Genomic DNA, 17053 nt, shown 5'->3' with positions numbered 1-17053 from the left:
CCAAATCCTGCTGTCATGTTTAATGAAGAGATCAATGATGGTCGATTGGACTGTCCTCTTTGTTCAGTGATGGTGACAGGTCTTGTATACAGGCTGAATGGAATGCAGCAAAAACTGTTCTGCTTGTCAACCTGGGGTGAACTAAGATAAAATGTCCCCATTATTTCCCATACATTGGAAGCTTCTCTGATTTGCATTGACCCTTCCTAAATGTCCTGATACTTCTTTCTATTTAGCCCCTGTTCTGGGGTTTTCAGTGAAGTTGTACATTTATTATTCTATACCTCTCTCCATCTGTGCTTCTTTGAGCCCCGTTTGCTGGGTAGGCAGTCATTCTCCAGCCAGGAGCTACTCAGAGGCCAATAGCCTGGATTTTTACCTCCCCCCAGCCCCCGACTCTTGATCTAATTAGCAGACACAAGTTAAGTGAGGCAAATGGATCATTAATATGTTGCCCAAACTGGCATATTATGAAGGATAGGTGAGGTCTCGAGATGGAAGATGAAAATGTATGTAAAGTTATATTACAGCAAGACACGCAACAATTAAGAACTTGCTTATGAAGAAGAGGTTTTATTTAGCCAATAAAGAAGACAAATTAGAGGGGTTTAAAGTTATGAAAGGTGCTCTGTAGTAAAAAGCCCCTTTGCTTTTTACTTGACCCATAACACAGAAACAATGGGTCACCCAGTAAGAGCTGGAGGCAGTGCCTGTGAAAGGATAAATGAAAGAGTACCACATGCTCTTTGTGTAACTCCGTGCTGGCAGAATCATTGAGGCAAAAATTTTAGTTGGAAATAACAGTGAACTGTAGTTAGTGACTTGCAAATAACCCTATGAATTCTAAATTTAGCCTATGAATTTAAAAAACATATGACTCAGCTCAATTTATTAGAAGAGATGTATATTAAACACGTACATCCATGCACTTATAACAGTTATAGTGCAATATTCAGAGGGAACTCTGCTTTCTTAAAAGATGATTTCCTGAGCAGTTATCAACCCCAAACTCTGTGCCTACATGGATATTTCCAGAAGCTGTGGTTTAAGCAGCACACCACTGATTTTTGGAGGCATGCTAGCTCCTTTAGGCCACCAGGATTCTATTAAGTGCTTTAGAAGAAGTAATCTAATCTACTGAATTGGCCTGAGAGATTGAAAGCACCTCCAAACACAAGCAACTTCTCCACTTCTCAGTGATCGGATCAGGGACCTGGGAATATTATTGCAGCTGTTTAGGAAAGGTAGGTGAAAGTGCTGGGCAGAGGGCAGGCAATTATCTCTTTGCTGTGTGTTAAGCAGCATTTTCGCCTAGCTGATAAATTACTTCCAGCTGTTGGCAACAATTTTCTCCTCATCATGGCAGGAGCAAGAGACACTGGCAAATGTTGAAGAGCAGTGCGAGTGGCTGATTAAATCCAAGATCCAGCTGGAGGCCAGAGTAAAGGAGCTGTCGGAGAGGGTGGAGGAAGAAGAGGAGATAAATTCTGAGCTGACTGCCAGGGGGCGGAAACTCGAAGATGAATGTTTTGAGTTGAAGAAAGAAATCGATGACCTGGAAACTATGTTGGTGAAGTCAGAGAAGGAGAAGCGTACTACAGAGCACAAGGTACTTTTTCCATAATGTTAGTTAAGAAGGCCTAGCAGCCAGAATTCCACTCTCAAATCAGGTTTTGGTATCTGACTTGCTTTATTCAAGTTAATTAACACAGTGGCCTGCAACTTTACAGCATTGAGAGTCAGAACTGGCACAAAATACAGAGTCTGATAAACTATGCTGTCCCAATTCAGATTTCCAATTTGAACTTATGGAACCTTATTTAATCTCCCAAATGAAACATTTTCATTTGTTTCAATCCTATTGCATCTGAACTCTGTGATAGAGTAAAATGGTTTCATCGGGCCTGTAAGAACCCTTTTTTTTTTTCTGGAAGGAGAGGGAGCATGATATGGTTTGCTAAAAGATAATTTGGGATGTGCCTGAGTCCCCAGCTGTGTCATTGATTTGGAGTTTGACCTTGAAGATGTCACTTTAATTCTAGTTAAGGGCTTTCATGTTTTGTTTGTTTTGGCTGAGAGTTTGTTTGAGGGTTTTAACTTGCGCATCTGTGTGTGGATTGAGGACAGTGAGGAGTCCGCATCAAGCCTCTGATACACAATCTCCAAAGTGACACCGTAATTTTGGCAGGCTATTAAATAGCACTCTTATTTTTATTGATTCCCTTTCATAAAAAGCACATGGGCCTGATATAGTCAACTTCCATGTTTGCATGTTTTATCAGCTGGAACCTTTCTTTAACTGCCACTTTCTTGGGATACTGAGGCACAACACAATCAGTACATGCCATGACTCCTCAATAGAAATTGCAATTGCTTTTAGTGTTGTTACTGTTATATAATAATGTGAATTAAATTGGCCATGCAATTTAGTTCATATTAATAATGTTAAATAATCATAAATAATGTTAATTATTTACCCATATTAATGTTTAAACAGAATACTCCATTTCCTCACCATGACAGATAACAGATTATTTTTGTGGGAGAAAAACTAAATGTAGCTTTTGAAAGTGTATCAGAAATTTGGCTAAATACAGCTCTTTGTGACATTGGATACCTCATGCGTAGTTTTGGACGACAGAAGAGAAATGACTCTCAGTGTTATGCCCAACTTTCCAGCAGTGGCTTTAATGAAGCTGTCATCTTCTTCCCACAGGTCAAGAACTTGACTGAGGAAGTAGAGTTTCTAAATGAGGATATCAGCAAACTTAACAGAGCAGCCAAGGTTGTGCAGGAGGCCCATCAGCAGACCCTGGATGACCTGCACATGGAGGAGGAGAAGCTCAGCAGCCTGAGCAAAGCAAATCTGAAGCTGGAACAGCAAGTTGATGAGGTCAGTAACGGTGTATCTGGTTAGTTATCTATCTGTCTACATATATACATAACTCCAGTTTTTACTTCATTAATTTATCTTGACAGTTTCAGAAAAACCTAGTAGCATAGTTTGTTTTCCTGATTATTGAGAATAAAAGGGTTCTTTTTCTTATACACAAAACCATGATAGTATAAGAGAGGTCTCTGCATATAATCTGTCAGTTTTTAAATGCAATTTTCATTCAACCCTGGGCAATGGAAAAAGAACATTAAGATGAATCGTAAAGGGTTATCACTCTAGGTGACTGGCTTTTCCCCATATCTCCCACAGAACCTGGTATTTTGCCCCACAGATATGCTGGTACTCTATTTGACACTAGTGTTGAAGGATTAGTTTTAAAGGCCATGTGTGTTTCCAGTGGTGTGCTGAGATTTATTTATGGTTGAAAGATATGTGAGCCACAAGTTGTGTTCTACCTACACTATTGGAAAATACTTTTAAGATTCTAGAGATGATGCCCCTATTTTGCCTCTAAATGCCCTGTGAAATAAAGCTGTTTCACACCAGTTTCAATGTGTGGGTTCATAATTCTTCCTTTTTCCCACCCCAGCTGACATAGTGTATGCATTTATGCTCACAGTAGTCCCCAAAGTGTAGCCTTTATAAAATTGTTGACAAGAGTGGTTAGGTTTTTTTTTTTTCTTCTTATCTGCTGCTCTTTCTTCCTGCCTCTATATAAATTTCTTCTATTATCTATTCGTTGTGTTACATTTGTTCCTATTTCCAATAATTACATATCTCACAAAGCCTCAGCGTAAGGATTTTTGGGTGTTTATTTGTGTGCTTATATATGCACATCACACACACCTACCCACACCCACACACCCACCCACACACTTATTCTCTCCTGGTGTCTTAGTCCATTCAGGCTGCTATAATAAAATACCACAAACTGGGTGGCAAATAAATAGCAGTTTATTTCCTACAGTTCTGGAGGCTGGGAAGTCCATGATCAAAGTACCAGCAGAGTTGGTGTCTAGTGAGAACTCATTTCCTGGTTTATGGAGGGTGACTTCTCCCTGTGTCCTCACATCACAGAAGGAACAAGGGAGCTCTCCAGGATCTCTTTTATAAGGACTAATTCCATTCATGGGGGCTCTACCTTCATGACCTCATCACTTCCTAAAGGGCCCACCTCCCAACACCATCATACTGGGAATTAGGATTTCAACGTATGAATTTGGAATCCTTTCCAGAATTTCTCCCTCCCTCCCAATTTGAATTTCATCTCTTTGGCTGGTTACAGAGGATATCTTCCATTGTTTTAAAGTAAACATATCAATAAATAAAAAGCCATATTGTGACTGTTATCTAGCTTCCTGGAAAATTAACCTCTATATAATTCCTGGCAATACTAATCCATACAAAACTGGAATGTTCTGATGGGGAACATTTAGTGAGGAACCAGAATATGACATAATGTTATGAACTGGAAGAGGGTACCAAGGTGGTGACGGGGCTTGGAAATCATGACGTGTGAGAATGTGTTTGAATGGGCCAGTGATGCCAAGGGGTTCTTCCAAATTATTAAGGATGATCATGCGGAAACTGATTTGCTTGGTGTTGCTCCAGGGAGCAGAGCTTGTACTTGTGGATAGAATTTACAGGGAATATTTTGGCTTCTTATGAAGAAGCACTCCCAAGTAAATGGACTTATCCACCCGTGAAATGAGCTGCCATGTGAAGAAGTGAGCTTCCTATCATTGGAAAACGATCAATCAAGGGCTCACTGGCCATTTCTTGTTGGTTCCTTCCCTAAGACAGAACTCATATTCTGTTATTTCTAGTTTTCTTCCATCCCTGTGATTTCTGGATTCTTTTGTTAACCTATTGACATATGCAATATTTATTTGGAAATATCTATGTTACTGGGCATCATTTATAGAATTTGTGCTTGTGTCTTTCTTTCTTTTTCCAGAAGGTAAGTGGTTAATGAACACATCTAGTGAAGTATAAACTCTACCTATTTATTTAGCTAAATAATGTTTCCTTTTGTCAGCTTGAGGGTGCCCTTGAGCAGGAGAGAAAAGCGAGAATGAACTGTGAAAGGGAACTGCACAAACTGGAGGGCAATTTAAAGCTGAATCGGGAAAGTATGGAGAACCTGGAAAGCAGCCAGCGACACCTGGCAGAAGAGCTGAGGAAGTAAGCCACCTTTCTGTTGACATGAGATTGTTGGAGACCTTATATTAGAAGGAACAGCTTTCTCATTTCATTTATCCTTAGGACTCCAGGGCCAGATAGCTCAAGACCCAAGGCAAGGATAACAAGCCTAGGAAACAATTTTTTTTTTTCTTTACTGGACTTTATTTTATAGTTGTAAAGAGACCAGATGCATAATCTAGAAGGACGTAACAGAAAATATCTGACTAGCAAATGAGAAAGAATGGTGTAAGGTATATGAGATGTAAACTATTGGGAACTTGCAGCTATAAGTCAAAAAAATAAAAATGACACTCTCCTTTTTACTCATGACGAGACCAATGGCATAAAATGTAAAAAAAAAAAAAAAAAAAATTGATCCTGATGTAAAGACTTACATACTCAGATTACTTCAATAATATATGTTTGCCAGACATAACTTAATATTTATATAGGAATTTGGTGAAATAATTTACTATATAAATATTAAACCTTAAAATCTAAAACAAGCCACGAAAATGATGAAAATTATGGAAACTTTCAATTCATCTGGATTCCTTACACCCCAAAGAACTCAGGGCAACTTGGCTTTCTCAGTTTAGTTCTACTAGTCAGTGACATGGATTTTCTCACCTTCTCCCTTTTGTCATCTTCCTCTGTTTAACTAGACTTTTTTTTTTCTTTTAACCATTAGGGATTTTCAATTTATTTAGATTATACCAAATAAGAGAAGAAAACAGTGAGGATGAAGAGTAAGATGGGTCAGGTTTCCGAGGTGGGTGGATCACGAGGTCAAGAGATCGAGACCATCCTGGGCAACATGGTGAAACCCCATCTCTAATAAAAATACAAAAATTAGCTGGGCGTGGTGGCATGCGCCCATAGTCCCAGCTACTCGGGAGGCTGAGGCAGGAGAATCGCTTGAACCCAGGAGTCGGAGGTTGCAGTGAGCTGAGATCATGCCACTGTACTCCAGCCTGGCGACAGAGCGAGACTCTGTCTCAAAAAAGGCCACATTAAAGATAGTAGTATATCAATGGTTGAGGCCCACAGTGAAAGAGGGAAGAGAGTCCAGTGACCAGCTGTGAGCGTCTGGCTTTCTTGTTGGTATATACATATGCTATTATACATGCTCTTGGTGAGGCTTGACTCATATTCTGCTAACAAGTTACTGGGCTTAATAGGTGTTTAGAAACGATGAAACAAGCGACCTTATGAATGGAATGGAATAATTAAAGCAAAATGATGATAGAGTTCCCTTAGCATTCAATTTTGAAGTTGTGTTTCAGTGCAAATGATAACCAGCAAAGTGTAAATGATACTGTATGTTGTGTAGGCCACAGGTCACGAGTTCTGGCATTTTAGAAATCCATATTTTTAAAAAGTTGTAACTTTATTATAAAACTTTTCCCCTAAATAGACCTATGTATATCTGAAACAATAAGCGATAAAGGTGGCATTTCAAATTAGCAATGACAAGAGACTTAAATGGTATTGGAATTATTAGCTATTAATTTCCTGAGGTGAGAGAAATTGCTACCTCATACAATTTATAAACACAAACTTCAGTTGCGCTAATGAACTCAATGTCAAAACAAAGCCATAAAACCATTAGAAGATGCCACATTATTCACAATAGCCAATATATAGAAGCAACCTAAATATTCACTGATACATGAATGGATAAAGAAAATGTGATGTGTGTGTGTGTGTGTGTGTGTATATACATATACACAAAAACCTATTGAAATAAAAAATAAACTTAAAAATGAAAAAAAACCCAAACACACACATACATACATCTGTATACATACATATATGTATATAAAATATACATACATATATGTATATAAAATATACATACATATATGTATATAAAATATACATACATATATGTATATAAAATATACATACATATATGTATATAAAATATACATACATATATGTATATAAAATATACATACATATGTATATAAAATATACATACATATGTATATAAAATATACATACATATGTATATAAAATATACATACACAGTGGACTATTATTGAGCCTTGAAAAGAAACCCCTGCCATGTGGAAAAACATGGATGAATTTGGAGGACATTATACTAAGGGAAATAAGCCAGTCACAAAAAGGAAAAAGACTGCATGATTCCACTGATAGAGGTATCTAAAATAATCGAATTCATAGAAACAAATTCATAGAAAAGTGGTTGCCAAGGGCTGGGAGGAGGGAGAAATAATGGAGAGTTTCTGTTCAATGAGTATAAAGTTGATTATGTAAGATGATTAAGTTCTAGAGATCTGCTTTACAACATTTTGCCTGTAGTTAACAATACTACATTTTGTACTTAAAAATTTAAGAGAGTAGAGCTCATGTTAAGTGTTCTTACCACAATTTTTAAAAAATTAGAATAAAATACAGTCAATAATTCTTAGGAAATTGACAGGATAAGTCTTCTTGAACAAGTCACAAAAAGCCAAAGACAAAAGGAAGGCATTGATATATTTGACATCAAAATTTTAAACATGTGGCAAATGCCAACACAAATAAAATGGAGACAAGTTATAAAGTGAGATAAAAATTTGTAACAAATATAAAAAATGTCAAGAATCCAAGGAAAATCTATAACTCAATAATTAGATGAACAAACCTAACAGAAAAATGGGCAAAGAACATACACAGGTGCTCCATTTGGTTTACTGGCCATTTAAAAATACTAATAGTTGACAAGATGCAGTCATTACTAGTAAACGAGGGCATTCAAAATAAAACAATGAAATAGTAATCTATTTTCTAAGCAAATTTCAGAAGTATGATATTAAGAATAAATGTAGAGAAGCAATGATCTCACACTGCTAATGGAAAGCAAGGGACAGGGGTATCTTATTTTTTTAGCACTCACCTATACATTACCCAGTAATTTCCTGCTCAGTATCCACTCTAGAGGAACACTCCCATGTATACAAGGGGCATGATTATGAATAGTTTGATTTGTAAAAGCAAAATATTAAGGAAAACCTAAGTGCTTATTAATTGTGAAATTCAAACTAAGGAATGTCTAAATCGTGAAATATTATGTCATAGTTAATTTTTAAATGGAGTACTCTGTGTAGGCTTGTGTAGAAAAATATATTATTGAATTAATATGTTATTAATATAATAATTAGCTTAAAATATAATAGCTTAAGATTTTTAAGCTTAATATATTGATAAGAATACATTCTCAGGCTGGGTGTGGTGGCTCATGCCTGTAATCCCAGTGCTGTGGGAGGCGAAGGTGGGCAGATCACCTGAGGTTGGGAGTTCGAGACCAGCCTGGCCAACATGGATAAACCCTGTCTCTACTAAAAATACAAAATTAGTCAGGCTTGGTGGCACACGCCTGTAATCCCAGCTGCTCAGAATGCTGAGGCAGGAGAATTGCTTGAACCTGGGAGGCAGAGATTGAGCTGAGCTAAGATCACACCATTGCACTCCAGCCTGGGCAACAAGAGTGAAACTCAAAAAAAAAAAAACCATTCTCAATTCAATAATATATTTAAAATATTAAATATAACAATATTTAATATTAAATACATATTTAATATAAATGCTATTATCAATATCTTAATGTAATAATATATTAATATCAATCAAGTTGTTAATCTATACATGCAAATGTATGTGATATTCTATCACAGTAAGGAAAATGAAACTCTACAGCTACATGTACACATGTAAGCACAAACATATGTCAGTACTTAAATTTCTGGAAGGATTTACACTAAATGGATAATGGTAGTTTCCTCTAGTGGGAAAGCAGGGATTGGGTATGACATTAGTTTGTTTTCATGTTGCTGATAAAGACATACCCAAGATTGGGTAATTTATACAGGAAAAAGGGTTTAATGGATTTACAGTTCCACATGTCTTGGGAGGCCTCACAGTCATGGCAGAAGACAAGGAGGAGGAAGTCACATCTTATATGGATGGCGGCAGGCAAAAACAGAGAGAACTTGTGCAGGGGGACTCCTCTTTATAAAACCATCAGATCTCAAGAGACTTACTCACTATCACGAAAACAGCATGGGAAAGACTTGCGCCCATGATTCAATTACCTCCCACAGGGTCCCTCCCACAACACCTGGAAATTCAAGATGAGATTTGGATGGGGACACAGCCAAACCATATAATTCTGCCCCTGGCCCCTCTCAAATCTCATGTCCTCACATTTCAAAACCAATCATGCCTTCCCCACAGTCCCCTAAAGTCTTAACTCATTTCGGCTTTAACTCAAAAGTCCACAATCCAAAGTCTTATCCAAGACAAGGCAAGTCCCTTCTGCCTAATAGCCTGTACAATCAAAAGCAAGTTAGTTATTTCCTAGACACAATGGGGGTACAGGCACTGGGTAAATACAGCCATTCCAAATGGGAGAAATTGGCCCAAACAAAGGGGCTTCAGGCCCTATCCAAGTCTGAAATCCAGCAGAGCAGTCAAATCCTAAATCTCCAAAATGATCTCCGTGTCTCACATCCAGGGCACACCGATGCAAGAGGTAGGTTCCCATTGTCTTGGGCAGATCCTCCCCTGCGGCTTTGCAGGGTAAAGCCTCCCTCCCGGCTGCCTTCATGGGCTGGTGTTGAATGTCTGCAGCTTTTCCAGGTGCGCAGTGCAAACTGTCAGTGGATCTACCATTCTGGTATCTGGAGGACAGTGGCCCTCTTCTTACACTTCCACTAGGCAGTGCCCCAGCAGGGACTCTGTGTGGGAGCCCCGACCCCACATTTCCCTTCTACACTGCTGTAGCAGAGGTTCTCCATGGGGGCCCCACTCCTGTAGCAAACTTCTGCTTGGGCATCCAGGCATTTCCATACATCTGAAACTTAGGTGGAATTTCCCAAACCCCAATTCATGACTTCTGTGTACTCGTAGGCTCCATACCAGGTGGAAGTTGCCAAGGCTTGGGGCTTGCACCCTCTGAAGCTATGACCCAAGCTCTATGTTGACCCCTTTCAGCCATGGCTGGAGCAGCTGGGACGCAGGGCACCAAGTCCCTAGGCTGCACACAGCACGGGGACCCTAGGCCCAGCCCACGAAACCAATTTTTCCTCCTGGGCCTCTAGGCCTGTGATGGGAGGGTCTGTAGTGAAGACCTGTGACATGGCCTGGAGACATTTTTCCAGTTGTCTTGGTTATTAACATTTGGTTCCTTGTAACTTATGCAAATTTCTGCAGCTGGCTTGAATTTTTTCTCAGAAAATGGGATTTTTTTTTTTTCTATCACACTGTCAGGCTGCAAATTTTCCAAACTTTTATGTTCTGCTTTCCTTATAAAACTGAATGCAGGCAGGGTGCAGTGGCTCATGCCTGTAATCCTAGCACTCTGGAGGCCAAGGCGGGCAGATTGCCTGAGCTCAGGACTTAGAGACCAGCCTGGGCAACACAGTGAAACCCTTCCTCTACTAAAAGACAAAAAATTTGCTGGGCAGGGCAGCATGAGCCTGTAGTCTCAGCTACTCAGGAGGCTGAGGCAGGAGAATTGCTTGAACCTGGGAGGCGGAGGTTGCAGTGAGCCAAGATTGTACCACTGCAATCCAGCCTGGGTGACAGAGCAAGACTCAGTCTGAAAACAAAACAAAACAAAACTGAATGCATTTAACAGCACCCAAGTCACCTCTTGAATGCTTTGCTGCTTAGAAATTCCTTCCACCAGATACCCTAAATCATATCTCTGAAGTTCAAAGTTCCACAAAGTTCTAGAGCAGAGGCAAAATGCCACCAGTCTCTTTGCTAAAACATAACAAGAGTCACCTTTGCTCTGGTTCCCAAGTTCCTCATCTCCATCTGAGACTACCTTAGCCTGGATTTCATTGTCCATTTCATTATCAGCATTTTGGTCGAAGCTATTCAACAAATCTCTAGGGAGTTTCAAACTTTCCGCATTTTCCTTTCTTCTTCTGAGCCCTCCAAACTGTTCCAACCTCTGCCTGTTACCCAGTTCCAAAGTCGCTTCCACATTTTTGGGTATCTTTTCACCAGCACCCCACTCTACTGGTACCAATTTCTATATTAGTCCGTTTTCACACTGCTGATAAAAAAAGTTACCTGAGACTGGGTAATTTATACAGGAAAAAGGGTTTAACAGACTTACAGTTCCATGTGGCTGGGGAGGCCTCACAGTCATGGTGGAAGGCAAGGAGGAGCAAGTCACATCTAACATGGATGCTGCAGGCAAAAAGAGAGAACTTGTGCAGGAGAACTCCTCTTTATAAAACGTTAGATCTTGTTAGATAGACTTAGTCACTACCACAAGAACAGCACAGCAAAGACTTGCCCCCATGATTCAATTACCTCCCGCTGGGTCCCCCCTACAACATGTGGAAATTCAAGATGAGATTCGGGTGGACACAGCCAAACCTTATCAGGTATCATAGCCAAGAAAACTTCAGATGTAAGTATAATCATTGAAGTTTTAAAATGAGAATGAATTATTGTGTTATATCTATAATTTAAAACATAATTAAACAAAATGGTATTTTTTACTTTTGGTTAAAGCCTGGTTGTGTTTTTTTATTGATATATAATAATTGTACATATTTTTGGAGTGCATGTGCTATTTTGATACCTGTATACAATGTACAATGAGTAAATCAGGGTAATTGGGATATCTATCACCTCAAACATTTATCTTTTCTTTGTGTTAGGAATATTATAATTCTAACTACTTTAAACAAAATGTTATTATTCTGAACAATTGTATTTGATATATTTTTCTAAACAGAAAAGAATTAGAAATGAGTCAGATGAATTCAAAAGTGGAGAATGAGAAAGGCCTGGTAGCTCAGCTTCAGAAGACGGTTAAAGAGCTTCAGGTAATCAATTATCAAATATGCCTGTGTATTTATATTTAGATCCATGGGTGATGACTGGTGGTTCAATGACTAATTCTCTGCCAAGGTATTCATACCCTTAGCCAACCACAGGCAGAGGCAGAAAAGAACAGTGGTTAAGAAGGGAAATTGTGGCATTCCACAGATGGAGTTAAGCTTAAATTTCCTTATGAGAATAATAAAAATGAATAGCTAATTGGTTGACTGTTTGCTGTGAACCAGGCATTGTGCTAAAATCCAAAACTTGTTTTTTCACTCATGAATCCTTCTGGCAACGATTGAGCTCATATTACTAAATACAACAATATATTTAAGTAGTAAGCACAGTGCCTGACCCATGGTATGCATTCAGTGTTAGCAATTTAATTTTTATGATGATTATTCTTTGTGATTAGAAGGTGATTGAAAATCAGTAAGTTCTATAGGTACTTGTGGCCTCAAAACATTATTTGATAATGGATAGCTATTTATAAGTTTTAGACCATGTGAGTTTTATAGCATATGACCATGTTATAAAGTAATTTTACACACAAATGCACACGTACACATTTAGATGGATAATTTCCCTTTGGAGCTAAATAAATATCTTAGTAATATAACCATGACTCAAAATAATTTTGGAACGTCTTTCTGATATTTATCTTCTGAGATATTTTGAGCCAAATAAGAAAACCAGTCTCAATGTTTTGTAAACATTTTAGTTTCAGACATGCTATTAATCTCCAAGTGGTTATCATATTCATCGGGCTTGTCTTCAAATGACTCTTGACTTTATCCAAAATAAAATAAAAAAACACAAACTTTTCTATATATCCAAAAGACAAATTTCCTTACCTTGATGACTCAAAAAGTTCTCTAAAGATTATTTCTGACAAAACATTTCAGAAATGTTTGGTTCAATGGTGGTATTATTTGGGATAAATATTTTCTTGGATCCCATGATAACCAGTTGGAAGAGGATCATGGTTACTTGAATGTGGAAATCATACTTTCTTTAAGCACCTTTTCTGTCATACCTCATCTATAGAACTGATAGACTACTTATTTGATATAATCTAGAAATTAGTTTTTTCTAAGCCACGGTAGTCTTATTTAATGGAAAGGAAAACATATTCTAAAACAGTTTCTATCTTGTTTTCTCCCCTATCCTAATCTATGCCTAATTACTTAAGGTGATGATAATAACATCAGTGGCTTCATTGTACTGTAATACAGTAATGTTCTCAGGATTTGTAGACCTGTTTGACCTATACTAAAAGGGCTTGGGGCTCTGAGAGTTGTTGTCACTTCTTTTTCCAATAATCCTGCCTCTGATGATACTGTATCTCTACTCGCTTTAGTAGTCCACATTCCTTCACCAGCTCTCGTTTGTTATTTCAAATCTCTTCCTTGAAATCTCCTGCAGACTAGAAAACCAAGTAACCAAGTTTTTTAGAATTGTGTGTAAAATTAAACTGATGCTATTTCTTACAATTAAATTGCTTGAACTTGAAGATGTTCATTTTATTGATCAGATTTTTGCCCAAGTCCTAGATAGTTGAGATCAGATAAACGAATTTCAAATGAGGAAGATTTTTGTATATAAAATTTACCATTCCAATTTTTATAAATGCTCTTAAACACTTTTTTTGGTCATATGAAAGCTATTTTCCTGTTTCTTTGGGAAGTGCTCTTTACTAAGCTTTCCCCTCCGTCTATATAATTTAATGAGCTTGCCCATCATCAAGGGCTGAAAAATTTGGCAGAACTGCAAATTCTAATTCTGGTCTTGGTACTGAATTGGGGCAAATCACTTAACTTCTGTGTATTCTGTTTTCTTTAGTTATAAATTGGTAACCAAAAGTTTCATGTTAGCTTTGTGATTAAAAAAAAATAGAGTAAAGCTCTTGCTACAAGTGCTTAGTAAAAGTCAAAATTATTTCTTGCTGCAGACTCAAATAAAGGATTTGAAAGAGAAACTAGAAGCTGAAAGGACCACTCGAGCCAAGTTGGAAAGGGAGAGAGCTGACCTCACCCAAGACCTGGCTGACTTGAATGAGAGGCTGGAGGAGGTAGGAGGATCCAGTTTGGCTCAGCTGGAAATAACTAAGAAACAGGAAACCAAATTCCAGAAGCTGCGCCGAGACATGGAAGAGGCCACTCTACACTTTGAGGCAACTTCTGCATCTTTGAAGAAGAGACATGCAGACAGCCTGGCTGAGCTCGAGGGCCAGGTAGAAAATCTACAGCAGGTCAAGCAGAAACTGGAAAAAGACAAGAGTGACTTGCAGCTAGAAGTAGATGACCTCCTGACCCGTGTTGAGCAGATGACAAGAGCTAAGGTAGATACTCCCATGCCATCCTCATGGTCTTCTGAACATGGAAGTAGGGAGGGGAAGAAATGGGAGGGGAGGGAAAAGAAAAATAAGCCAGCTTAGTGACTCAGTGTATTTTCTAATGAAGACTATAGTCCTTCGGACGGAATAGATCAGGCCTGACCTTAGTGGTCATTGTTAAGGTCACACAGCCATCACCTGAATGTGACCTGACAGTGGCTTCTGGTTTTAAAAGAATTCAAATCCATGTTCCTTATGGATTTTTTTAGTGATTGCACAAGTAAGTGAGCTAGAAATCTGAGGCCACTATCTATGTCTGTCTTGAAGAATGACTTTTGTTATAAGTGCTCCTCAGTGATGGCCTGGATACTCCTAGAACCTATCTGAATGAATGGTGTACACAAACAGCTTTGCTGAGAGGAGGGAACTTTTTCTCCCTCAAGTCCTCTGGCATCTTTCTAATCAGCCAGTACTATAAGAAAGGTTCATCACATGTTCTTTCTTTACTGAGCCTATTAGCCTATATGCTGCAAGCTGTCATGTCAAATGGTTACTATGAGATCATCGATATCAGCGACCCTTCTTTTGGTAGTTGAGAGGAGCTTTGCTTTAGATTAAGCAGAGCAAATGGCTAGTTGCTGCAACCTTCTCTCCTTGTGAGCAGATTTTATAAAGTCATCTGGGAAAGACATGGCCTGACAATAAAGCTTGATCTCCATGGACTATGGTCAGAAAAATGTAGAATATCTTCAGTGATGTGGAGTGGTTTCTGAAATATTTAATATTAATTCCTTTTAAATACCATACTGAGAAGAAAGAAACAGTCTCTCTCTCTCTCTTTCTCTCTCTCTCTCTCTCTCTCTCTCTGTGTGTGTGTGTGTGTGTGTGTGTGTGTGTGTGTGTGTGTGTGTCTTAGTCCATTCCTGCTGCTGTAATGAAATACCACAGACTGGGTAATTTACAAATAATAGAAATTTATTTTTCACAGTTCTAGAGGCTGGAAAGTCCAAGATCAAGGTAGCAGCAGGTTTATTGTCTGGTGAGGTCTCTCTGCTTCTAAGATGGTGCCTCTTGCTGCATCCTCACATTGCAGAAGAGCAAAAAGGGGAAAGGGACAGATGCTCCCTTGTACCAGTCCCATTGATGAAGGCCCCTATCCTCATGACTTCATCACCTCCTAAAGGCCCCATCTAACACTATCACACTGGCCATTCTTTCAACATATGAATTTTAGGGGGACATATTCAGTCCATAGCATTCTACCTCTGGCCCCCCAAATTTATGTCCTTCACATAAGCAAAATACATTCATTCTACCTCAATAGGTTCCAAAGACTTAAGTCATTTCAGCATCAACTCAAAAGTCTAAAGTCTCATCTAAATCATATAGGAGTGAAACTCAAGGCATGATTCATCTTGAGGCAAATTCCTCCTCCAACTGTGAGCTTGTGAAATCAAACAAGTTATGTGTTTCCACAATAACATAGTGGAACAGGCATAGCATAGACATTCCCATTCCAAAAAACAGAGAAATCAGAAAGAAAAAAGAGGTGACAAAGGGAAAAGCCCAACAGAAAACAAAGCAAACAACATTAAATCTTGAAAGTGGGGAATAATCTTTTTGACTCCATGTCTGACCTTCTGGACATACTGGGGTGGAGTTTGGGTCCCCAGGGCCCCATGTAGCACTGCCCCCCCTGGCAGAAGCTCTCAGGAATTGAAGTTGGGTGCTTATGGCTCTCCCAGGTTAGTGTTGCATGCTGGTGGCTCTACAAGTCTGGGGTGTTGGGGGCAGCTCTGCCCTCACAGTACCACCACTGCCATAGTGGGGGCTCTCTGTGGTGGTCCTGCTTCCATGGCAATTCTCTGGCTGAACCCCAAGGCTCTACAAAATATCCTTTGAAATCTAGGTGGAGGAGCTATGCTTCCATATCTCCTGCAGAGTTAGCACTGTATGGATGCTGCTATGGTTTACAGCATGTGCCTTCCAGAGTGGTGACCTGAGCTGAACCTGGGCCTGCCTGAGTGGCAGAGGAGCACTGAACTGGCATGTGGGGAGCAAAGACTTGAGGCAGCCCTGGGCAGCAAGCTCTGAGGTCTCAAGGGAAGCCTCTCTTGAAATCACGTTTCCATCAAGGCCCTGGCCTTCTGGGCCTTTGTGGGTGGGGCAGCCACAAAGGTCTCAGAAATGCCTTCAGGGTAATTCTTCCATCGTCCTGATAAATAACACCTGTCTTCTTTCTATCCCTACTAATTTCCTTATCAAATGTTTGGTTGTCTATGTCCTTAGGGTTTTTTTTTTTTTTCCTGAAAATACTTTTTTATTCTTCACAAACTGGCCAAGCTGAGAATTTTCTAAATCTTTCAATTCTGCTTCTCTTTGATTATACATTTCATCTTTATTTCTCTCTCTTCATATTTTGTTTTAAGCAATCAAGAGAAGCCATGGAGCCCTGAACACTTTCTTTAAGGATTTCTTCCACCAAATATCCTAGTTTATCACTCTTAAATTTTGCCTCCCACAAGGGACCAGGGCATAGTTCAGCCAAGTTCTTTGGCATTTTGTAACAAGGATGGTCTGTCTTCCAGTTTCCAATAGGATATTCCCCATTTCCATTTAAGACCTCAGCAGAATTGCCTTTACTGTCCGTGTTACTACCAGCATTGTAATCACAGCCATCCAGCTATCTCTAAGAAGATTAATTCTCTCTCTACAGCTCTCCTCTTCTTGTGAGCCCTCATCAGAAGGATTCTTAATGTTCCATTCATGGGAATATAGGCTTT

The 17053-nt window shown here is 39.0% G+C and overlaps 1 protein-coding gene across 1 annotated transcript in view; it reads left to right on the top strand.

The window, feature by feature from the left end:
- Positions 1 to 17053, top strand: part of MYH15 (myosin heavy chain 15) — a 135153-nt gene that overhangs the window by 73639 nt on the left and 44461 nt on the right. The window contains exons 23-27 of the mRNA XM_054680862.2: positions 1367 to 1609; positions 2717 to 2893; positions 4935 to 5080; positions 11847 to 11937; positions 13887 to 14276. Coding sequence (XP_054536837.1) covers positions 1367 to 1609; positions 2717 to 2893; positions 4935 to 5080; positions 11847 to 11937; positions 13887 to 14276 — 1047 coding nt within the window. The remainder of the gene's footprint in view (positions 1 to 1366; positions 1610 to 2716; positions 2894 to 4934; positions 5081 to 11846; positions 11938 to 13886; positions 14277 to 17053) is intronic.

Source organism: Pan troglodytes, chromosome 2 (assembly GCF_028858775.2).
Source record: "Pan troglodytes isolate AG18354 chromosome 2, NHGRI_mPanTro3-v2.0_pri, whole genome shotgun sequence".
Taxonomy (NCBI): Eukaryota; Metazoa; Chordata; class Mammalia; order Primates; family Hominidae; genus Pan; species Pan troglodytes.
This window is presented reverse-complemented; position numbering and strand designations above follow the sequence as displayed.